This window comes from Mustela lutreola, chromosome 10 (genome assembly GCF_030435805.1).
Source record: "Mustela lutreola isolate mMusLut2 chromosome 10, mMusLut2.pri, whole genome shotgun sequence".
Classification (NCBI taxonomy): Eukaryota; Metazoa; Chordata; class Mammalia; order Carnivora; family Mustelidae; genus Mustela; species Mustela lutreola.
The window spans coordinates 84,377,473-84,403,323 of NC_081299.1; the positions used below are offsets into that span (position 1 = coordinate 84,377,473).

General features: G+C 39.2%; 1 protein-coding gene across 3 annotated transcripts in view; it reads right to left on the reverse strand.

Annotated features, from left to right (window-relative positions):
• Nucleotides 1-25,851, reverse strand: part of PLPPR5 (phospholipid phosphatase related 5) — a 117,654-nt gene that overhangs the window by 26,353 nt on the left and 65,450 nt on the right. For 2 of the 3 annotated variants that reach the window (XM_059137076.1, XM_059137073.1), the window contains 2 exons: nt 11,959-12,135; nt 3,331-3,465 (listed from right to left, as the gene is read on the reverse strand). In XM_059137076.1, coding sequence (XP_058993059.1) covers nt 3,331-3,465; nt 11,959-12,135 — 312 coding nt within the window. The remainder of the gene's footprint in view (nt 1-3,330; nt 3,466-11,958; nt 12,136-25,851) is intronic. The other variant, XM_059137074.1, reaches the window with a different exon arrangement.

A 25,851-nucleotide genomic window follows, 5' to 3' on the forward strand; every position in this document is an offset into this window, starting at 1 on the left:
GCACACCAGACTTTTATACTGGACTCCCGTTTCCTCCTCTGAGGGCCAGTTTCAAGAACCTCACACCACTCTCCGATGATCAATTACTAAGATCAAATACTGGGAAGAATTTTGCATTCACTTGTTTCCCATTGTGAACTCTGATGAAAAGCAATGTATTTACTCCAAATACGCCACATTACAAAAGAAAGAGAAAGCCACTGTGGGCTTCCCGTAAGTGGCGGCCTTCCTCCCTTTCCGGCTGATGAGCACAAGTACATGTCGTCTCAGCAACAGAGCTCCACAGGGAAGCCTGAGATACGTCCCCAGTAGCTTGATTCATGATCTTCGTGTGGTCTGGGTGACGCAGGAGCACACCCTGCACCGTGCAGACAGCGTTCTGCCTGAAAACAGGATGAGAAGAGCAGGGAGCCAAGTCGGAACTCAGCAAGGTGTGTGCCAATGCCCTTCGATGGGCAAAGGGGAGAACCAAATCAGATTTTACTTCTTAACTACCAAAGTAAAAACAGCGCATGATTTTTGCCATGAACAAGACAATGAATGAAATTAATTGTTGTACTGAAATTTTCTAGAGCTTCTAATAGAATATCTTTGTTTTCATATTTTAAAACTCATTGTAAATAAGAATAAATTTGCCTAAATTCAACAACAGGGATTTATAATCACTTTATCACTTTATATATAAAAGGATCACTTTATATATAAAAGGATATAATGGTATATCAGGATGTTTGGCAATGCTAGGAGGCTACTAAAGAATGCTTATACAAATAAACATGTCAAGAAAGAGAAGACAGTAATTATTGTTCGAGTTAACCTCAGAGGTGTATAAAATGAAGACTAATTACTACCCTGACCACTGTCTTCAAAATATGTCTAATACCTCTTCCTAAATTCTGTTGCTTTCTATTATTTCTTGAGTTTAAAAAGATCTAATTTTGTACATATTATTCAGTTTTAAACAAAATACATGTAACTGGAAATACCACATTGCATAACTTTGACGCTTATCGATGATGAGGACTTTCGCAAATCGCTTAACTACTTGGGAGTTTAGTTTTCTTAACTGTACGATGGAGACCCTTCGTGTAATCCGGCACCAGCGAAGCCACTGTGGAAAGGAGATGAAAACAATCCAATGGTTCAGAGAGGAAAGAAGTTTCTTTCTTTTTCAGAACCATCGAGAGCATGTCTGTGGACTGCTCCCTGAGCTCATCTAGGAACTAAGGCTGTCAAAGTGGATCCGTCATCTTAAAAAGTTAAAGATTGCTTTCAGTCAAACCTTTTCCACTTGATGAGAAGGGTGAGGACGGACAGAGAGACAAGAGTCCTCAAGGGATGAACCAGAGGCTGTACTGACCACTTCTGCTTATATCCCATTGGTCTAAACTTCGCTGCATGGTCACGCCTACCTGCAGTGGTCACGGGGAGATACAGACTATGGCTGGGCAGTGGCGGATGTAGCTAAAATTGGACTGGGGGATTCAGTTACTAAAAGGAAGAAGGGGAGAAGGGATATTGGGGGACTACGAGCAGCATTTGCCACTATAATGACACCCAGCTTTAAAAACTGGTGTAAGGAATAAAGTTACACTTTCAGAGCACAGAAGTGTATTTGTGGAATTTATGTGAGCAATCTGGATCGCACTCGACATATATTGAATGAACATTAAAAGGCAGTTATTAATACTGTTATTATTATGGTGAAGATTTAGTACCTCTATCCTCACTATAATCTTGAATTCCCTCCACAGTATCATGGTTAAGTGATAGTTTATTCTTGAATCCTTATTATAAAAGGATTTAAAAAAAAAAGGAAATTTCATTGTTTCTAAGGAAGGCATCTCATTTTGAGAAAGTTTTTCCTTCTTTCTAGACATTACTTGTCCTCTTACACCTTCTTTTCTTTCATCCTAATTGTAACCTCCGAGGTGCTGTTAGAACACATCGCATCGCTCTGCCATAAAACAGTCCTTCAGATACGTATGGAACGTTATTGCTTCTTCCATGAGTTTTCTTTCTCTCTAATCATTTTTTATTCCTTCAACAGTTTTTCATAATCTATTGACTTTCAGTCCACTCCCTGTCCTGGGCACATGCATTTGTACGTTTAACAAATATTTGAGTACTGACTATTTTACAGATGCCCACCTCAAAACCATGTCACCAAGGGCAGAATACGGTGTTCCAAGGTAGTGTGAGCAGAGGAAACCATCAATCTCCTCATTCAGGATATTATTCTCCCTAAGTGGAACTTAAGATCATATAACTCTTGGCAGTTGTAACAGGCTGTTGACACATGCCAGATGGTAACCTGTTCTACCCTCTGATCCATTTTCATTTGTGTAGTTACCCTAAATGTACTCTCTCTTCCATGAACTTCTTTTAAAATCCAAACCCAGAACATTTGCTTTATTTCTAGTTGTTAATTGTATCTAATCTCTCAAGAACTTTTGTTCTTTCAACCAATGTATTAATTATCCCCCACTAATTCACATCATCTAAGCTCCTGATAAGCATGTAATTGATCTCTTCATCTAATGTATTGATTAAAATGTGGGTATGGACAGGCCTGATGAGAAGAAGACTTTAATAACCCTCTGAGCAATCACTGAACTAATTACAAATGGGCATTGTTGCATCTTCATTTAAGAAACATTACCCTCTCCAGTTCACAAGATAAGTTTGAGAAAAAAATCTCAGGAAAAGTTTTTGTTAAATACCTGGCTTGTGTGTTCATTGTCATGCCCAATGAAGCCTTGACCTGCCATTCAGAGTGCTACCTGGTCTGGCTCCATTCTGCCCAACCTGATCCTCAGGACCTCCCTGATTAGGAGAGCACGATTGCCATGATCTTTATATTAGGAGAGCATGCTGCCAGATCTTTATATAATGAGATTCAACAAAATTTATTGAGCCCTATTATGTACTAGGCATTATTCTAAACAGTTTCTCACATAAATAGAGGATGGGAAAAGTGGAATATATATGAAAAAAATGCATGTATTCTCAAATAAGACTACCTTATGATTTCACCCATGTGTGAGACCATGATTGCACTATGTTCCTTATCTTAAAGTTATGGCAAAGTGCAGAACATATTCCATATATAGATACTCAGCTTTTAGCATGAGGTATTCAAAGAATTATTTTCAATGTGATATGCATTTTTCTAAGATGATGTCTTTAGTGACTAAATTCTTGCTAAATACCACATTAGATTCTAAATTTGTTTCAGTAAATCAAACATGACTGTGCAGGAACTCTGAGGAATGATTATTCATTTGCTCTAGATAACAATCACAGTTGAGAATTTAAATTATGAATCACCTGTACAGATGTTACCTTTTCCAAGGGACTTTCTACTCGAGGAATGCTGATCATTGGCATCTGTGCCAGATTATCCATGTGTATATGTTCATTTTCTGGTTGTCTTCCTTTGAAATTATTTACCACACACACAACCTAAAATTTCAGGAGAAAAATGCAGTTGAAGCAAAGCCACACTCCCTGTGACTATGACCCTTTTAAGTAGCTTAATAAATCTAATCACAGAAATAAAGTATTCAAATTACTTAAGTATTACATATGTAACTTGACATCCAGTTTTATCTTACATAAATTTTAATAGTTATTCTGGTACAAATGTGTCAGAGAAAGTGTATCAAATAATGTGTAGCTCAGTTAATAATGACAATTTCATTATTCCAAAATTTTCATTAAATTAGATTGTAGTCAATGCTCAAACCAATCCTTAAGTAACATCATAGCTTTATAACAATTCGTAGCAAGCTAACATTTCTCTAATGTGGCAAACCTACAACTTAATTTAAATGCTAATTATTTCCCATTGCTTCAAGATCATTACATTCATAATAAACCCTCTACAATTGGCGCTTTCCAATTTAGTAGCATCCCTTTAATTAACCTAGTTTGTTGTTTATTATTGTATCCCATGTATACTTGGCATTTCAACAATAGCTTACTGGGGCTACCAGCGAAATAGAAGACCTTTTACAAAAGGAAATTGACCCTTGTTTCAATTGATTATATCCCACAGGTGACAGCATTTGAGCTAAACCAGAGGTTCTCTACTGCAGGTTACAGAAAAATAAAGGCCCAGCACTGTTGAAAGTGCGTGTTCCTAAGCTCTCCCCTAACGATTTTGATTTTGTGGATGAAGGATGGGGCCTACAAGCTGACATTTTTTTGAAATACATTCCAGAAGCTTCTGAAGCAGGTGAATAATTACTTTAAGAAATAGTGAATTAAACAACACAGGAAAATTACTTGCTATTATTTGCTTATATTAAGCAGTGGAGAAGATATTCCTAAGCCTTCTTTTTCTGGATTTACAGTCTATTATCAAGCCAAAATAAAGAACTTACTTGCAGTTATAACCTAACGTTCATTTTTTTAAAAGAATAAATGCTTAATATATAATTACACATTTACATTGTAGATTTTCACAAATGCTCCATTGGAAAGCCTTTTCTTTAGTAAGGCTCATTACTGAATATTTTCAAAGGCCAATTAGATCTTGGTTATTCTCCAGTTTTTAAATAAAATTTATACATCTGCAAAATAATAACACATACTATGAGACTTTATCTTAGAGAAAACATTGCCCTAGTCGTGGAATACTTATTATCTTTCCATTTCCATGAGTAATTACAGATCAGAAGCACAGATCAAAGCCTGATAATTTGACCCATCAACTTTATCATTGCCATCAAAAGCTTTAAAGTAAGGGATGGTACAGGCTTAGAGATGGGTACTTGATAAACCTAGCATCAAATGATGACCCTATATAAGACTAACAATGATTGTCCTATAGAAAGGGTCAGTAAATTTTGGCCATAAGAGGCAGATAGTACATATTTTTGGTTTTGCTGGCATTCAATCTTTGCAGCAGCTGTTCAATTCTGGTATTTTGGTGTGAAAATAGGCACAGATAATTTGTAAATGAACGGGCATGTCAGTGTTCCAATGCAAATTAAAAAAAAAAATAGATAGCAAGCCAAATTTCACCTAAGGGCTATAGTTTGCCAACTGACCACTGCCTAGAGTACAAAGGATATAATCAAGAATTTTAGCCAATAACAACATAACAAGTAAACAGTTTCCATGATCACTTCATGAAGTATACACACATATTTCCCTTTTCATTAATACTATAAATTAAGGAAAGTTTAGGCAGATGAAAAAATTATGACAAATTCTCATGAAGTAAAATTTGTTGAAATGAAATACCTATGTATGTACATAGACATATGGAAGTCATGAGATGAAAAAGAGTTCATCTAGAGTTAATATGGGATTCTGAAAGACTGTATCAGTTATCTCTTTGCCTTAATTGAGGGTTAGGACAACACCACTGAAGCAGTTGAGAATTCATAGGCAAACTATTTAAACACCTAACAGATAGTAGATATTCATTAAATAGTATCTATTACCATAATGATTATTCTTCATTACTGTTATTATTTAAATTACCAGGGAGGAAATTGCCAAATCTTCCTTAGAACAATATTCAAATATTAAACAAGCCTTGCCTGCTAACATTCTTAAGTATGGAACTGATTTCCTATTAGAAAAATGCTCATGGCAGGGGGTAGGGGGTGTGCCTGGCTGGCTCAGCCAGTTAAGTGTCTGACTCCTGAGTTCAGCTCAGGTCATGATCTCAGGGTCATGGGATCAAGCCCTGCTTTGGGCTCCATGCTTAGCATGCAGTCTGCTTGTCTCTCTCCTGGCTCTCTCTCTCCCTCAATCGCTCTTTCTCTCAGATAAATAAATAAAACTTTAAAAAAGAAAAATGTTCATAGAAAAGCAAAAGGCTTGGTTTTTGATCCCCAGCCTTGTATGTTCTTGGACTGTCCTCCAGGTCTGAGTTTTCTCAATATTTAAGGGAAGAGGCTGCAATATTTTACCAAGTTAGGCCATTCTTTTGGTTGTCAAAGGTAGGAAAAATTTAACAAATGTTTCAAGTGAAACCCCAGATCTGCCTATCTTCTGATCCCGCTAAAAACCTTGTTTTTTGTTTTTGTTTTTTTTTCTGGATCCTTTCAAGAAAACAGCTCCCACATATCCTCCCCCTAATTGCATAAGGCTGAAAACTTGGATTTATTCTTTATACTTCCTATACACAATCAGTCACTCAATTTGCTCTATTTTTCTTCCTAAAAATTTTGATTTCTCATATCTGCTTTCTTCTATGTCTAGTACCAACTCCAAAGACTAAGCAATCACCACCATTTGTCTGCATTCTCTAAAGTCTCCCTCCAATCCATTCTATAGTGACGAAAGAATGATCTTTCCAGAATGCAAATTGGGGGGCGCCTGGGTGGCTCAGTGGGTTAAACCGCTGCCTTCGGCTCAGGTCGTGATCTCAGGGTCCTGGGATCGAGTCCCGCATCAGGCTCTCTGCTCAGCGGGGAGCCTGCTTCCCTCTCTCTTTCTCTCTGCCTGCCTCTCCATCTACTTGTGATTTCTCTCTGTCAGATAAATAAATAAAATCTTAAAAAAAAAAAATGCAAATTGGATCATGTCACCCTTCCTCAAACGACTGTGGCTGGGCTCCCCTTTTCTCTAATAGTATAAACCCTGCCCACCTTTGCAGCCTTCCTTCTCTGTGCTTTCCTTTTTCTGTCTTTTGTTTGTAATAGTGAACTCCACTCTCTTTGCACACCATATATATCCTCCTCACCCGTGATATCTCATCTCAGTATCACTTCTTCACTGGCTTTCTCTGACCCCAGGCTGTTTTTTTTTTTTATCACATCAATCCCCAATGCTATTCACCAAAACATCTATTTCTAATGAAATTACACATCTGTTAGCATAATACTTTGGTTGATGTGAATCTCTTCCTTAAAGAGCTTCCTTTTAAGCGCTATGAAAGCAGAGATGCTGTCTCTCTCTTTCTCTCTCTCTCTCTCTTTTTTTTTTTTTTTGCTCACCATTATATTCCCAGTGCCACAGTGAATGGATAGACTAATGAATGAGCATGTGTCCAGGCCAAGTATTCTCAAATTTTCTGATGTTCCTATATAATTTAAAGTGACATGCCTCTGAAACATTCTATTTTTACATGAATGACTTTCATGTGTATAATTCTACCCTGTCCCACAAAAATGACACTAATAAGTCACCATTACATGTATAATTTTTGTGCTCTTTTGCCAGTGGTGATGATAAATTAATCTAATCTATTTGTGGTCATTTTCTCTCTTCACTTGTAGCAAGCAAAACATGTGTATTGTTTGGGGTTAAGTGCATAGGCTCTGGGGGTCAAACAGGGCTGAGCCTTAATGCCAGGCTCCCTGATTTATTCACCAGGAGCTTGAGCAAGCAAGTCAGTATAACTAGACCTGCTTCTTTTACCTGCAGAATGAGAACAATAATAACTACAACTCATCATGCTGTTGTGAGGACTGAGTTAACGTAGTAAAGACTACTCCAATAACTCTTACTGTTATTAACTCTTACTCTTACTGTTATAATTCATATGTAATATGATAACATGACCAATTCTTGCTACGGCTCAGTAACCTTGAACTACTCGACTAGACCCTGGGCATCTTTTTTGGAAATACTTTGAAGCATATATTTGTTAAGCATATATTTGTTGAATAATATTAACCAATCTACAACTATCATTCAACTAGTATTTGGTTTGTATTTTCTTAAGCATGGGGATTCTGTTCTCTGACTTTAAAGAAAATGTACATGGGATGAGTGTGATAAAGAGGACAGGATTTAATTCCTCATTAGAAAATAACAGGCCAAACTTTGAGGGCAGTGGAAACTCGGGAAAAATGGGAGAACCAGGTAATCAGGGACACTTCTTGGGCAAGTTGGGACTTGTCTGAGAAAAATCTCAGGTGCAAAAAGGATCTGAATAGTCGTCAAAGGTGAGGACCACGATATCCAGCACCTTCTCTGCACCACACACTCAACTGTATTTACGACCTATGGGACTTCACTTAAAACTGGAAAGAGCTCTGGGAAGTAGTAAAACAGTTCCCCACTCATTCATTCATTCATTCATCCATCCATCCATCAAGTATTTCTCGAGAATCACCTATCTACCAGACCCAGTACTTTGTACTGGGAATATTCCATGAAGAAAACATATAAATGCCTTCTCCATGCACAGCTTATATTCTGGTGGGTTTGACAGCAATAAATAAATAAATAAATAAATAAATAAATAAATATCATGTGTGGTATATTAAAAGTTGAAACATTCTATGGAGAAAAGTGAATAGGGAATGAGGAAGGGATTCCTTGGCGGGGGTTGGGGGGAGCCATATTACATCCAGGTAAGGGAGGCCTCCCTAGGTTAGAAAAAATGAGAAGACAAGTGACCTCTTCAAGGTCATCTACCCAGCATGTGGTAAAAGCAGGATTCAAACCTAGGTTCATGTGGCTCCCAGAACCCTGTTTTGCTCTAAAAAATATACAGAGGATTGGGCATTCTGCTGGGGCAAGCATGAAGTCCGGACAGAACCTGTCTGTGAGGGAAAGGAAATTGGGTTGATGTGCGGTATAGGATTCCTCTGCAAGGAGAGAAAATACACTTGGATGGGAAGGTGCAGCCAGATTACTGACGATCCCAGAAGCCCAGTGGATGTATTTGGGTTTAACGCAGCAGGAATGAACTTCGTTTTGTTTTGTCTTGTTATTAGCAGCGGATTATGTTCCAAAGAAGAGAGAGGCAGAATGGGAGGTGTTTGGAGGAGAGTCTGAAGTGAGAAAGAAGGCAGTTAGGAACCGAGAGATAGAAGAAAGAGAAAAAGCACTGATCTCGAAAATTGAGTACAGTCCCAACAGTACACATGTTGGTCAGAATGGCCAAGAAATGAAATGTGGAGGAGACATTTTGTAGTGGAAATAAACTGGGACCAGATGAATCGCCTGGTGTGGGAGATGAGCAAGAAGAATGAGTCAATGGCAGATGCTAGACATTGGGTCTGGGTGACTGGGGGATGTGGATGCCTTCAACCAAGACATGGAGTCTTGGAGTCGGTTAGTGCTCATTCTATTCTGGAACCATTTCAGAGTTCTGCACATAGTGCAAGATAATTGGAGACACCCCAGGATATTGCCAGCCAGAGCCGGAGTTGCTGCTCAGAATAAATGTCCTCCTCACCCAAATGAGAAGCCCGGGAACCATCATGGATTGCTCCCTCTCCTTCGCCTGTCATCCCCAGTGTGCCATACAAACTCCAAACCTTCCATCTCCACAAACCTCCCGGATATCCTCCCTTCTGTTTGTGCCCATGGAGGCCTGATTTGGGACATCTTATTTCCCTGGTTCTGCACAACTTGCCCCCTCTACCCTCACCTGGAGTTTCACATTCCAGCAAACCTGTTTTCAAAACAGATTGTATCATAGAGTAAAAGGGGCTGAAAGGAATCAAACTTTCAGTCCTCCACGTGTCGATTTGTTGAACATACACCATTTCATTTAAACTTTTAAGTCCTTAGAAGCTTTAAAGGAGGCTGTTATTAGCCTCATTTAATGAGGAAGAATCTGAGGCTCAGGAAGGTACATTGGTAACGGCCCAAATGAGGTAAACTGCATAATGCCATGCACGGAGTAAATAAAGAAGCTGAGATTCAACCAGTTTTAACTCACTCGAACTCTGACAAGGGCTCTCAAATCCCCCGCATTGCAAAGAAAAAAGCTCAGATCATTGTAAGCTACAAGGCCATTCAGGATAATTACCCCTGTGTTCTACTTCCCACTCTTGTCACTCACGCTGGATGACTCGTGCCGTTCCACAATGCCACTCCCCCACGTGAACATGCTGTGCCCAAGCCTACAATACACTAAGGCTCCATAAACGCCAATTTAATGAAGCATTCTATATTGCTTCTGCACACTGTGCTCTTTGCCCCTCATTCCTTATGCCCCCACCTTCGACCTTCCTGCCTTACAAACCTTTCAAGTTTACGTATCTCCTTTCTGACTGTCCCTAATCCCAACGGGATCTCCTGAGTCTATGAACTGATATCATTACATTTAACCTTCTATAAAACTCTTTGTATCTTGTGACCTATTTAAGTAGATGGACTGTGTGTCTTTTTCATGTGATTTAATCCCCAGCACCAAGCACCGTGCCTGGATTCTAACAGGGGCTCAGTAAATGTTTCTGTTACGAAAGAAGAGAGGAATGGACTCGTGGAGGGAATAACCTCTTATTGTCTGACCCCTGAACTGGACTGTAACTCCCACAGGAGACAGATCATGTTTATCTGAGCCTCCTCACAGCCCCAGTCCTTGGCACAGTGCCGGAACCTGCAGGCACTCACACTCAGAAGTGGTCATGCATGAGTGCACGAATGTTTGTTGAGTTATTACAGTTAAGGCATTATCTTCATGGGACCTTTCATAAGGTCATTTTCCAGGTGGATGAGAATGTCTGAGGGGCCCCTGTGGAGTGTTCTGAATATATGCAATCAGAGGGGCTCCAGCCCAAGGGGAACCCACGGTCTCACTCCTTCACCACCTGGTTCTCAGATGAGGAAGTGACTGGGAGGAAACTAGCCTGCTAGATTTGGGCTTGCAGGGGGTCATGATGTTCAGGGGAAGTGAAGACAAGTGGGCCACAGCCACAGGAAGATGAGTAGGAAGACTGATGAGGCAGATGCCAGTGAAGAGGTTTTGGACCCATGCAGCTGAAACCTAGTTACATCTGACACTAGTGCTTTGAAATTTATTTATTTATTTATTTATTTTTAGTGCTTTGAAATTTTAACTTTTGGGAGTTCTTCTCTTAGGGTAAGGTGTTTGTCTTGTTTTGTCTTGTCTTGTCTTGTTTTGTTTTGAATGTTTCGATCCGCTTCATCTGCAGTGAGTGAAAGAAAGGTAGAGGCTCTGGCCCGAGTCTGAGCCCCAGTTTTCCCGGGGCCCTAAGATATCTGTGGGAGAGAGGTGGGGGTGAGCCGAAGTCTCCCAGGCATCTAGCAAACCAGAGGGAGTGACATCAGGAAGAAAAGCAGCACAGAGCCTGGGGCAGGGATGAGGTCATAGCCGGTCAGCACCCTACCACAAGAGGTCCTACAAAACAGGGCCTGTTTAAAATGCCCGGCACACAAATGGTTCGCTGGACAGGGCCATGCAAGTTTTTGCTTACTGGTTAGGAACTAGGGAAAGGAGCCGAAGAAGGGAAGTTGAGCATGAGAAGCAATTTAAATGTAATCAAAATGGAAATAAAGTGTTTTTTCCTATTATAATGTGTCAAAGCAAAAATGTGTTTTGATGTATGGTTTACACATTTTCCATCTGGGTTAAATGTTATGTACTCATACTTATAATGGATTGATTATTTCTAAAGCCAGGCTAAAATATATTTTCCAACAACCAAAACCTGTAGTAATAATCCAAGGATATTTTATAAAAGGGATAGAGATAGCATGCTCACTTCATTAGAAATCACTACGAATGCTCTTCATCTCCTAGCAAAATCTGACTTGAGGTGGTATTGTCTTGGAAACCACCCATGAAGTCTTAGTTACTGAAGGGAACGAGTTCATCTCTCAAAGCACAGTGACATGGCGGTTCATGGAGGGTATTACGCTGAGGCACTGGGATAATCTGGGATGCTCTAGATACTCTGGGATGAAAAGTGACCCCAGGAAATTTTTAAAATATCCAACTAACCCAGTCTTAAAAACCATCCAAGGAAAACTGAGTGTTTTTGCCCATTTCCATTTAATATGAAAATATTCTGTTCACCTTTATGTGTAGAATTTACATATTTTTCACCCCCGAATTTGACTTTAGGCAGAATAAATGAAGAAGGTGAAAGAAATGAATGACTTAAAATGTACATAGTATCATTTGACACACTACATTTAGGGAAACCTGGCAATTCACACTTGTATTCTCATCGCTGATTATAGAAGTTAATTAAAAATGCAGCAAAATCCAGATAAATTTGTACTTACCAGAAATACTGCTATAGATATTCCAACCAGAAAGCCTGCTATCACATCCGACCAATGATTTCGATATTCTGCTACTCTGTTGAGTCCAGTAAGAAAGGCCAAACACATTAAGCCCAAACATAAAACGGGCTTAGCAAGTCTTGTTCCTTTAGCTTTGATTGTGTTGGTAATGTACATCTGAAACATTAAATGAAAAATACAACTTTTCATGAAGGTACTTTCTTAATATATATCTGATATGCTTGTATATTGTACACACATATATTTATAGACATATCTATGCCTACAGGGTTCAAATAATTAACTGTAGTTAAGAATATTTTGAAGGAACTTTCTTAGAAGTAGAATTTTAAAAAGGTGATTATTTAATTTTACATACCTGATATTTTCTGATGGCCAATTCTTATTAATATGAATCATCTAGAAACACTGATTTTTAACTTTTAATGTACCTACTGAACTATTAATATTTAACTATTAATGTACCTATTGCTTTATCTGAATTGACATCTTAGATCACTACTGTTAGAAGGGGCAAACCAATGAAGGCACATTTGGAATGCTTGCATTTTTGTATGCCATATTGGGAGGATGGAGAATTGATAAGTCAGAACTTGTGACTATAGCTGTAAAAAATAAAATAAAGTTGATTTTCACTGAACAGACAGTGCTTTGAAGAAAGAATTTGAGGTTGAGTGCAGTGACAAGGTTTGCTTTTATGTTGTTTCAGAAATTGTGAAATTACTTTGTTTTAATTAAATTTTATCAGCCAGAATTAGGACAACAAAAAAACTTAACAACAATCAGGGAAAATGTCTCCTTAAAACAAACAATGAACAGATACCTACATTTTTGGTGTCTTCACATATGCTAATGAAGAGGATATAGTGCCAACTGACTGCCTAAATGAAATGTCCCCACACTGGGAGCCACCACGCTCAAAAATAATTTGGTCTTTCTTCCACTCTGATTTATTCTATTGTTCAGTTGTTGATAATCTAAACTTATGTTACAACATAAGCAAAGCTGTTGACTGCAAGGGGAATGTGTCAGTTAATATATCAAGTCATTAGTAAAGTAATTATAAAGGAGGTGGCTTTGACAGTCCAATACGTTTTTATGGTATTAATGTCAGTGGGTATCTAACGCTGATGACACGCTCTGAAAAAATACTTAAAATTGCATTTAATCACTTGCCTATTGCACTGTGTTGAATTTAAAAAAAAAAAAATTGCCTGAGAGATTAAACCAAAAATCAGTGCTCAAGTTTTTCCTTCACAGCAGCCATTTCAGAATACTATGAAATTTAGTAATTATCTCCACCCCCCCTCTCCCCTCAGCCACACACACACCTTTTTTCCTCCTGGGCCAAGTTTGCAGTCCTGTTAGCTGCCAGAAGAGGATGCATGAATATTTAAACAGCCCATGTGATACAAAGCTTCTATCTATCCAAGTTCTAGCCCTTTGCCATCTCTCTCATGTCCCAAAAATCTAGGGCGGCGGGGCGGGGGCGGGGTGGGGGGAGCTGAATTGTTTCACCTTTGGCCTGTGACCTTCGGAGCTGGGGCTGGGTACTCTAAGTCTGGGTGTGGCAGAGCTGAATAATTTCAGTGATGAAGGATAAGTAGACATAAGGATGAAACAAGAAGAGATGAGAGAGAGAAAATTCTGTTTCTGCCATTCTGAGAGAAGGTGTTAAAGAGCTCTGCCCACACGAATAACAAGGCAGGGATATCACACCATTTCAGGTTGCCACGGATGCATGTAATGGAGTAATTCCTTATCTGACTAGTGCCTATGAATAGGAAGTGAAATTGGGGCTGCTTGTGAGGTTTTCTTTAACACAGCTATAACGTTGATTAATTCTGGCTTTTGCATTTCTTCACATCTGTCAGAACTCTAAACATACCCTGTCCTTATTAAGAGAAAATAAATGTGGGATGATAATTGAAGAGTATTAATATTACTAATATTCATTACAGCTATGATTTAGTGAGTGATCGCTGTTCAAGGCAATATTCTAAGTATCTTATGTTAATTACCTTATTAAAGTCTCCAAATAGCCATATAAGTCAGATCTCATCATTACCTTCATTTTGTAGATGAAAAAAACTGAATCAAGGTAAAGCTCATTATGAAGAAACACAATTTGGCTGTTGGGAGTGGTACTGTTGAAAATGGAAAGATGTAAATTAGAAGTAAAGCACCTCTTAATCTCTCTCTCTGTCTTCACTGATTTCTTGCATGGAGGAAACAGCCCATGGACATAAGCTGCATATCAGCGAATACAAGAGAGTTGAAATCAGAGGAGGAACAAGGCTGCCGTAATATCATAGGGTGAAGCCACATTAATTCTCTGCTATTAGGGAGGAATAAGAAGTAACGGAAGTATGGTTTCTCTCTGTGTGGACAATCTCTCACAGAATCTATCTGGTTTTGGAAAGCATTCCCCCCTCATCCTCAAAGGGCATCTCAGATACTTGTCCCAGTTGTGTAGACTTAGAGTAATCTATAAGCTTGGGTGATGACTCTGAGGTTTCTTTTGAATGTTTGCTCCAGTTGCACTAATGACCCAAACATTGGTTATAAGGACTCCAAAGATGTAGTCTGGCTACAGTGCAGACTCATGAAGAAGCTTCCGTATGAGGAATAGACTGGGATTTGGCTCTTCCTTCACCAGATCCCCACTTAATGTCCAGACCCAGAAAGGAAGATGATTGAATTTTAAGGGTTATGTAAAAAGAGTGACATTTGTTCAAATACATTCAATTTTAAGGTGGATCATAGCATGTTTTGTAATATATTTTTCTAGAGCATAATCAGTTGCATGGATGTCACAAAAGAAAAATTAGAGAGTTTTCACTTATACTTGACAACTCTTGGGTACTTTATGAATATAAGTGCCTTTTAACCAGTCTAATTGTGTTATTCTTACAGAAAGTCTATTATTCCTAATTTGCAGGAGAGGAAATTACAGCGTAAGAATCTATTAAGCAAGTTGGGTACAGTACAGAAATTGATTATTTATGCTCTCTTGGTTTTTAATTCACTTATGAAACCATCTAGGTTAACCAGATGTCAAAATGTAGCTAAAATAAAACAAACAGAAGAGTGTATGTTTTGAGCAAGATCATATCCACTCAGTCCTCAAGGGTCAGTGGATGCTCACTACCTTCCAGAACCCTCTCATTATTTAACCTTTGTTAGCGGTCCCCGTCCACCCATTCCGTGAGCATTTATCAGCACAAAGATGCAGAAACCAAAGCTGATCGGCCGCTGTCCACTAACTGTCTGGTATATGTTCTTTTACACTTTTCTCCTTGTTTATACAAATATATACAGCAACTAACATACACCTAAAGGGGTTTTGCTTATTTGTTTGCTTTTACTAAAGTGTAATCACCATGCCCATGTTCTTCAGAAGCGTGAATTGATTCACCTGTGATAATAAACATCCATCTGCTGGCTAAGTTGAGAAAGCACCGTATGATTTTAAAATACTAATTATATAAGTAAATAAAAATAAAAACAAACATTTGTGTTTGTTAAGCACTGACTATACACCTGAAACTGTTTCTCTAAGAGGAGACATCTAAAGTGAGATCCAGGAGAAGGAGTCTGAGAGTTCCCAGCAAAAGGAAGTGGTGGGGGAATGACTACTGAATTCTGTCAAATGCTTTTCCTGCGGCTACTGAGATGATTATACTGCTTTAAGCTTTTGCCACACAAATTGTCTGGCATATGTATTTGTTTACCTGCTATTGTCTTTCTCCTCCGTGTCTATCTCACAGTGCCTGGAGCAATACCTGGTACAGGGCAGGCACCTATGATGGGAAGAACACAGCTCCCTAATGATGTCCATGCACCAATCCTATGAAACAGAAGAAGAGTGCCCCAAGCCAAAGAATTCACACAGACTCTAGAAGCTGTGAAAATCCAAGAATGAATTCTCTCCTAGAGCCTCCAGAAGAGAGGTAACTGGGCTGACCCTTGATTTTATCCTAATGAGACCCATGCTGGATTTCAGAACAGCAGAACTGCAAGATCGTAAATTTTAAGCCACCAGGTGTGTGGTAATCTGTCATGGTGTTAAAAGAAAACCACTACCTTCAATCAATATGGGCTCAGCGTGTGAATAAAGAAACATTCTGGGATTTGTAAAACTGGTCCAATGGAGGAGGTAACTGTGGCCTAGTGATTAGCGCATCCACTTTGCAATCAGTAAGATCCGGTTTAGTTCTTAGCTCTGCCGCTCACGTAGACAAGTTATCCAATATTTAAGCCTCGGTCTCCTTATGTATAAAATGTAAATGATCACGAAAGCATCATTGCACAGTACTGGAAGGACTAAAGACACAAGATAGGGGAAGTTCTCAGTACAGAGCTTGGCTCACAGTAAGTGCCTGGTAACTGCAAGGGTTAAGTCAGCGCCAGGCCGAAGAACACGGAAGTCCGGGACCTACAGTGCTGCATGATCATGAAGAGGGCGCCTGGTGAGTGGGGATTATTAGGTACGTGGTGGCGTCATGGCCGAGCATGCGGAGAACTTGGTTCCTTCGCTTGTTTCTAGGCTCCTTTCACCTTTTCCTTATGCCATTTTGTAGCTTTTGTTTTCTTTCTTCTAAGTTCTGTCTAAAGACAGCCACTAATTGTTTATTTGCAGTCTGTTTGTTGCCCTCTACTCTTATGCTTTGGCTCTTCTTTCCTACAGACAAAATGACCTCAATTCCACCCATCAGTATGGAAATAACTCAGTGGCCAGATTCCTCAGCAACACGACATTCCGGTGCTTTTGACGTACTGTAGTCCTCCTCCCAAAATGTAGAGTCCAAAACAGAGATATGGTCAGGGGTGCATATCTCCTGACCAGGTGAGGGTATAACTTACTTTTCTGGATTGCACCTTATGGTCTTACTCATGGATCTGTATATTATAATTTGGTTAGGAATGGATCATCTTTAAGCTGATTTCCAGGTTTTGACTATTTTGATTAATACAGCCTAAAAAAGGAATAGGTTTTTTGGTTTTTGTTTTTCAATAACTACATAGCAGTACTGGTCAGAGTGTTTGTGACTTCCTCTCATGGAGTGATGCCCTAGCAAGTTCCCCTACTTTGGACTCCCAGGATTACTCAAAAAGTCAAACTTCTTAATTATTTTCAAATTAATATTTCACCCTGCCAATGCCATTTTGAACTTTTATGATGACATCTATTATCTTTGTTCTTTCTCTGAGCTTCTTGTTAACTCTATACAGCATCAAAGATAGAACTTCATGGCACTCTAGTAGAGATTTATTTGCAAGTTGGTATGGACACACTGAGCACTATCTTTTAGGTTCATTTATTAAGCCAGCTGCACAGTGTCCTGAATGTCTTACTGTTGTATCCATACTTATTTACACTCATAGAGTTGTCAAATAGCAATGTAAAGGTGTCTGATAAGGTGTGTCATAGAATGGTGATGGGAGGTAATACAACAGAGGAAAGACCATAGACTTTGTACCAGACAGATTTGTGTTCACATAATTCAGACCTTTCAGGGCTATGAGAGGGGAGTGCAATAAACAGTAGTATATTGAAGTCATAATTTTTATATACTGCAATCTAGATTGTATAAAGCACGCAGCTACTTTATTTTCCATAACTGATCTAAACTCCATCATGAGCATCCATCCAAGACTGAACAGGAACAGAATAGGGGAGGGAGGAATGTTTAATAAACCATCGGTTGTTTTCTCAATTTCTCACTCTTCCCCTTCTGGCAAAATGGCACTGGAGTCCAGTTGGCGGTCTGCCCAAGTGGGGAGGCAACCTCAGAGCAGCCACAGGTCTGTCTTACAGTGTGGCCTCTTCATTTTTGCTGGCTTCCACAGCCCTGTGCTTCTCCCACGTGGTCTCCCCTGGGTGCTCTGCTGACAATCACTGTTGAATGTCCTTGTGAACCCAATGCTGACTTGTTCCATCGAGGCTCACATGCTGTAAAATTCCTCTGAATCTCCCGCACATCTCCTGCCAGCCCCAGGTGCGCTGCCTGTTCTCTCCAGCTCTGCTGTAGAGTCCCCTGGTTCCCATTACACTCATCTCTGCTGCCTGCCCTACCTGCTCTTGGGGTGCCCTGAGGTTGAATTCTTCCAATTGCAAGATGGAAATGACGTAAAGGCCACTTATCTTCTACTTTCTTTTCAACTTCTATGCAGTTTCTATTATCTGGTGACTAATTTCCTTCTCAGAGATCCTCACTCGGGTGCTCAGTCAGATGATCACATCTGCCATTCTGGTCTTTGCTCTCCTCCAATCTTCCCACTCCCTAGGCCCAGAAATGCACCTTCTCCTCCCTTAGGTTGACGGTTCCACCTCTTACATTAGATCTTGTGTTCTCTGTAATACTGGCTCATGATAGTCAAATCTTTAACTTTTGCTTTTGGTACGTAAAGGTAGTTTTGGGGTTTAGAAATTCCCATTCTCTTTTGACAAAAAGAGATTTGATTATTAAAACTAAATAGTGTCTTCTTTTTGGACAGATACTGGCTCATCGCTTTCCTACCCACCCTTGACTGAGGTATAATTTGCAAATAATAATTTTGTTATGTATATATATTGTTAAGTAATCACCACAATCAAACTAATTAATATATCCATTTCTTCACAGAGTTATCATTTTGTGTGTATGTGTGTGAGACCATTTAGGACACACCTGCTCTCTTAACAAATTTTAAGTATGCAATACAGTATTGTTAACTATAGTCACATTGCGGAACATTAAATCTCTGCGAGGTAAATATACTACATATACAATGGAACACTATTCTGCCTTAAAAGAAAAATAGGAAATACTACTATTTTTGACAACATGGATGAACCTGAAGGACATTATGGTAAGTGAAATAGCCAGGCACAGAAAGAAAATACTGCATGATCTCTCTATGTAAAATCTAAAATAGTCAAAATCATAGAAGCAGAGAATAGAGAGTGATAGTTGCCAGGAACTGGGGAAAAGGGAGATGGGGAGATGACAGCCCTTCTTTTATGGACCACCCTTCTCTAAGGCAAATGAATAACAGATGAGAAATCCTAGAGCTATGTTGTCCAATGGTAGCCACTAGCTAGTACAGCAACTGACCATTTGAAATGTAGTTAGTGGAAACAAGGGATTCAATTTTTTAATTTTATTTAACTTTAGTTAATTCAAATTTCGAAACTAGTGTTTGACTTGATTATTAGAAACATTTTAAATATGTTTGGAACAAATTAGGTATGTGTGTCTAGTTTTTACACTGTGAATTCTATGAAGCCTAAATACAGATAAAGTATTTCAGATGAAAATTTAGTTTCCATCTGAGATGTAATGCAAGTGTCAAATAAACACACTGGATTTCAAAAACTTTGCCAAGAAAGGAATGCAAAATTAATAATTTTATGTTGATACATGTTGAATTGGTAATATTCTAGATATGTTCAGTCATATGAAATAGATTTTAAAATTAATCTCACCATTTTTTAAGCTTCTTTAATGTGACTACTGAAAAATTAAAAATCATATATGTGGCTCATTTTATGTTTCTATTGGATAATCTAAATAATCTCTTTGGTAATGCTGACCTAAATAAGAGCATCATGATAGAAAGGGAATGAAAAATATATCACTTAATCGGAAAAAAAAATTGCAGGCATTTCACCATTTATTGCTATTTTTTAATTTAATTATTATATTGGTTGGAGTTGGGTATTGAACCTAAAAGCATTTTTGGGGTACCTGGGCTTTATCAGACAACAGTTATCTATATCTTTATATCTATATTTATCTTTTACATCTATTCACATTACAGTTTAAATAACACATAATGTGATAAAGTGATATTTTGGACTTATTTTGAATTTTCAGAGTCAGTCTACTTTTTTCAGGTTCTAATGATCATAACATCTACTTTTCAACATTTGACTTCATCAAAGTTAAACATTTTTTTTTGTATTTTACTGACAGTCATTAGGTGCTCAGGAGATTCCGCACATAGTTACTGTAAACCAAGAGGAAAAGCTCAAAATAAGAGTTTAATATTTTGGGTTAAAATGTCAACCCAGCTTTCATTAGTTCTGTGACTTTAGCCAAATTACTTATCTGCATCTTATTTTTATAACATTTAAAAAATTAAAATGGCAGTAATAGTTTGTGGGATTTGGCTCAAGAAATTACACAAGGAATGCAAATTTTGGCACCAGGAAGATTTTTGTTTATTTTGTTACTTGAATCCACTTAAGGGATTAAAAAGAGATTATTTAGATTAAAACTATATATTTTCTGGGAGAACCAATACAATCAGTTGCCTAGCATGTGGGTATGGGGATAAAGGTCCTTAAGCATACTGTAGCTAAAAAATGAAGGGAAGTTATCCATTTCCTTACAATATACTTAGTGGATCCCTAACAAAAGATTACATAATCATGAACACAGAATTTATCATGTAGTTGATGTCCTTGAATGGGCAACAGTAGGGAGTCACAAATGTGATGTGAGTAACAACACCCTCAGTGTTCAGGACCAGCTGGTACATGCAGTTAAGATCTGAATATGCTCAGTGACTCAGCTGCCCTCAGCACAATGGCCAATTGATGGTTTGGTTGTAAATAACAGCTCCTTCATCACTGACACATTTACCTTATCCCTGAAGTGCAGCCGTGGCTGATTGAACATGGAGCCCATTTCTCTCCAGTGTGACCCTCCCCCCACATCCCCAGAAATGTATTGTATGCGTGGCCCTTCATCTTTCAGCTAGCAAAATCAAAACACTTTGACTTGACATTTTCTCGGTCTAAAATCAAGAACCACACACAGTCACCATTTAACATTTGTTTTCCATATACCAGATAAAAAGTAAAATAATATTTAGATAAAGACAGGCTGTCATAAAAAAAAAAAAAAAGATAAGCGGTTATCTTTTTTTCTGATTGTGATACAAGGAAAAGAAAAACTATGCGCTGGTTGAAGAGTTACATGCAAGCAAAAGATACTTGATTCCTATGATTTAAAGAACTCTGTCATATCTAAGATTTAATGTTTGCTGATTAACAAGTAAGAACTAAAATTAATATGTAAAAGATGGATCTGGAGATCTTTAAATACTACACAAATGTGCATTTGACTGCTAGATGAAGTTAGGAATCAGTTTTAGTTTAACTTAAAGGCAAACGAAGAAAATACAACACGCAAAGCTATTAAAATACCCAAGTTAAATGTCAGGGACAAGAAATCAGTGGTAAAATGGCAAAAGCACATCTCAACTATCTCTGCCTAAAATCCTCAATACTGTTTGAATTTGTGGATAAGGGGGGTTCATATTTTCTCTCAGACTTACCTCAGTTCAGGGAAGAAACTATAATTAATGAGCATATAATTAATCGCAGACATGATCTCTGTAAGATATGCACTATACATCTCCATATAACATATAGAATCAGAAAGATTTTAAATATTAAGAACTGGGTTCACATCTTGAGATATCACCTTAAATTATTCAATAACAGGAAGAACTCATAGCTTAAAACGATCAATGTCCTATCACAATGAGGAAGAGAAACGTGTGCCCCAGGGCAAACACACATAACACACACAGAGTCTCGTAGTAGTCACTGTGGCCATAAGTGAACTGAGAATATATATATACATTGTTATGCCCGAGTTTTCGCATCCGAGAGACCACCAAGGAGCCAAGCACCGATGCAATCACACGAGGGTTTATTTGACAAGCTTAAGCTTGGGCCCAAGTATACCTGACACAGCAGAGTAGGGACTTGGACCCCGAGCCAGATTACAGTCAGAGTTTTTAAAGGCAGAGTAGGGGTGGACTCGGAGGTGGGTGAGAACAAAGGGGGTTATGGATGATGTAAGTCTCTAAGGAATTTTGGAAGCAAGGTTTCCAGGATCTTGAGGGATTAGCTGTTGTCTGAGGAAAAAGTTATTCATTACCAATAATAAAAGTCTTCTTGTGAGACCCTTTAGATGTTTATCAGTCATATACTTGGGAATGATTCTCGACACTATCTTGGAGGTTTAGAGATAAAGTTTCCTAAAGGAATTGTTAAAGTAGACTTACAGGATTCTGGTCGGACTTGTCAGGGGGTCGGTCAGGCTAGGATTGTCCTTAGCAAAATCTCAAGGTGAGGGCAGTTAAGTCCCCAGGGGAGACCCACTCTGTCTGTTTCAAGGGCTTGTCAATAGGTGAGGAATTTTAATGATTTTCTTCTCCCTCTGTTTCCCACATCAGCTAAACTTGAGGTGGGATGGCCTTAATTTTCTAGATCTCCACATACATATAGGTTTGCAACTGGCAGCAAAGTACTTTATCAATTTTACACTAATTTCAGTAAACATCATAAATACCAGAAATATTAACCACAGCTTGACATTTTGAGGTATTGAACAGCATGCTCATAGGTATCACTGACTTCATTCCTAATGCTCATCTGGGACTAAATCACAGGGGTGGGGAGACTTCCTAGTTGGTCATCTGGGGGTCTCAGGAGAACCCTCCTCTCCCCTGTTTCAGGGTTGGAGATTTCCCTCCCCCACTCCCTCAATTTTCATTTAAGTAAAAAAACTGCCTAGATTCACCCCCCCCCATTGTACTTTAACCTGATTTTCAGCTTTCACCTCACTACCCCTCAAGTTGCAGAAGGAAAGTGGAAAGCATGAGCCCTGGTGTTTGGCCACTTTTCTCTCACACCCTCAAGCTTCTACCCTTCATTCCAAGACATTCTAGGTTTGGGGCAAACAAGTTGCCAGATGTCAAAAGATCCTCTCTCCCAGGTGCCTGCCCTGTATCTCAAATCACATTCTCAACCTCCACCGCAGTTGTTGGGAGAATGATCTCTTGTTCGTTTTGCTACTCAGCATTTGGTCTCATAATAAGTATTGGGAAATGACTTCATTTTTGTTTTGAAACAATGTATATTTTTCTCTTTTGCTAGTTTATGAAAGATAGAAATGCCTTTTCTTCTTTGTCACCTCAGTGGCTGGCATGATTCACTCTCAATGGCTACTTAATCAAAATACAAGTTAAAATTAACTGAGTGCTTTCCGTGCATCCAAGACTACGCCAAGTGCTGTATGTGTAATTATGTAACCTAAATAATCCTATGGCATGGGAACTTAACAGGACAGGTAAGAAAGACATAGAAGGTTAAGTAACTTGTCCATGGACTTAGGGCTACTAGTAATGAAGCAGGGTTCTGAACTCAAGCAGCCTAACTATGAAGTCCGTGCTCTGACTGCCACAGACTGTATGAATAGAGAGGTCTCTGCCTCAGTCTGTGGGGGGCAGCTGGGGCTTGAGGAGTTCTTTGAACAGAGGTGAGGGCGTGTACAAAGGAGACACGGGAGGAACTGAAAATAACTCCAAGTGTCAGACAGAAGGCTGTGTGGCTGGGGGTGTGGGGGAGCCCTGGGAGGGACTGCCGAGAGGGGAGCAGAAGAAAATTAAGATAAAGAGGTTAACAGGAGCCAGGTTACCAAAGGATCTGTGGGTCAAGTGAGGGAGTTTGGATTTTTAGGAAAAGGAAAATGGAGAGCCCTTACGGGGACAGGAACAGAAATGACAGGAGCAGATTTGAGTTTTAAAGTGTCCCTTTGGCTGAAGTGGTTCCAGGTGTTGGGTGGTCATGTCCTGAACTGCAGTTATGAACAGATTAGATAAATAATTAGGAAGTTGATTTGGTAAGACTCATTAGTTAATAAGATGTGTGTATGTGTGTGCACATGCACATGCATTTGAATGGATGAGTCTGAACTGAGCAGAAACTGGTTGTGGTGGAAAGTAAGGTGAGTAAGGAACAGAGTATAACTGATCCCAAGACTCAACAGCTGGCAGAAAAGTTTCCAGTGAGGAAATCTAGCTACCCACCTGGAGGGGCAATGATGTTCACATATACACCAAGAATCAAAATACTTTACCTGTTTTGTCATGAAAAGTGGGCTCCATGGCAGTCCTATAGGACTATTAGCACTATATGCTAAGTACATTAATGAGTTAAACAGACTTCTGAAGGCTGACATAGGTACTGAAACTCCATGTGTGACACAGCTGCTAACGTGCACATCAGCACAGCGGCTGGGTACACAAGATGACTTGGGAATATAGGAAGCACTGAATGAATGAATGAACATACTGCTTTTGAACCTAGATTTGTGTCTATATTACACTGATAACATCTAACTAGAGAAAAATATACAAATTCCACAAATATGATTCCATAAATAATTTAACTCTGTGTCTTTTATACCTCGTATGTATTTTAGCTATTTTTTGAAGTATGTAGTAGTTTTTATATTTCAGAAATAATGTCTAAGAAGCTCTTTCTCAGAATACTATTGGTTTTCTGAAAAATTAATGGCTCTTGTAAAAGAATCTACTTTCTTTCCTATCTTCACCTTGCAGGAAGCATCTGCATTTGGTGGCCATAGTGAGGGGGTCATGCCGTGGGTGGACTCAGAGCATCTGACTTCTAGTCCTAGAAGACTGTCCAGTAGACTGTAGATCTGACATTGGTGAGTGACATATCTCCTCTGAGCCTTAGTTTCATCATTGGTCAAATGTAAAAAGTAGTGATGCAATCCTTTATTGTTGTGAAGTATTCCAGAATTCACAATATTTTCAGATTTTGGAAAGTTAAAGTGATGCATGTACTCCTCATTACAGGACACCCTCAATCGGTTCAAATGCCACACACCACAATGAAACAAACTCACATTCCTACATTTAAATATATGGATACTTACACAAGGAGAATAAATAAGCCTATAAGTTAGCTTCACATTAATTCACCGAATTAATTCACAGAAGATCAGGTTTGCCATTAAAAAGGTTCAAGTCTGATCACCAATTCCAATGAAGGAGTAACGGGGAGCGAGCAGGGAGATTCTCCCACACCAGCCATAAGAATTCCCCAGACACCGAGTGTCCTAGAACTCAATTCAATTCTGACACTACCTACCCGAAGATAGCACCAGATTCCACAGGTTAAGGGCTCAAGACTGCTTCTCCCCACCACTTCGGGACACAAATTGCAGCCTCATTTACAACCTGTGCTTCTGACCTACTGGCTGCAGGGTGGAGGTTCCGATGACCCCACCCCCCTTCTTGGGTTTGATCCATTTGCTAGAGTGGCTCCCAGAACTGACAAACATTTCACTTGCTAGATCACTGATTTATTATAAAAGGATATAGCAGCCAGATGGAAGAGTTGCACAGGGCAAAACATGGGAAAAGGCATGGAGCTTCCATTCCCTCTCCAGATGCACCTCTCTCCCCCAATCTCCACTCGTTCATCAACCCAGAAGCCCACGGAGCTCCTGATGGATCTTTAATGTAGGTTTCTTTACAGAGGCATGGATGATTAAATCATCGCCCGGGGTAATGACTAGACTGAAGTCAGGGGTGGGACTGAAAGTTTCAATCCTTTGATCATGGGGTTTGCTCCTTTGGCAACCAGCCCTTGTCCTTGGGTTACCTGGAGCTTTCCAAAGGTCATCTTATTAACATAACAAAGACATGTTTCTCACTCTCCTCACAAGAAATTCCAAGGGTTTTCAGAGCTGTGGGCTAGAACTGTGCATGAAGACCAAATATATACATGCTATATAAATCAAAAAATCACAGCCACCCAAAAAACACACATCTTGAGGCATGCAGTGAAGAGAGCAAAGGCACCAAGGAGTACAGAGTAAGGCTTGCTCTCAGAAGAGTGATTAGATGTAACTGGACTAAGTTCAAGAATGATGAGGAGAAAACTAGTCTGGCCTTGAAAGCTATGTGAAGGAATGTGTTACTGAACCTGAGGAGAGAAGATCGGTACCATAGGGGCTTAAGGCCCTAGAGGAAGATATGCTTGGCTGGTGGGAC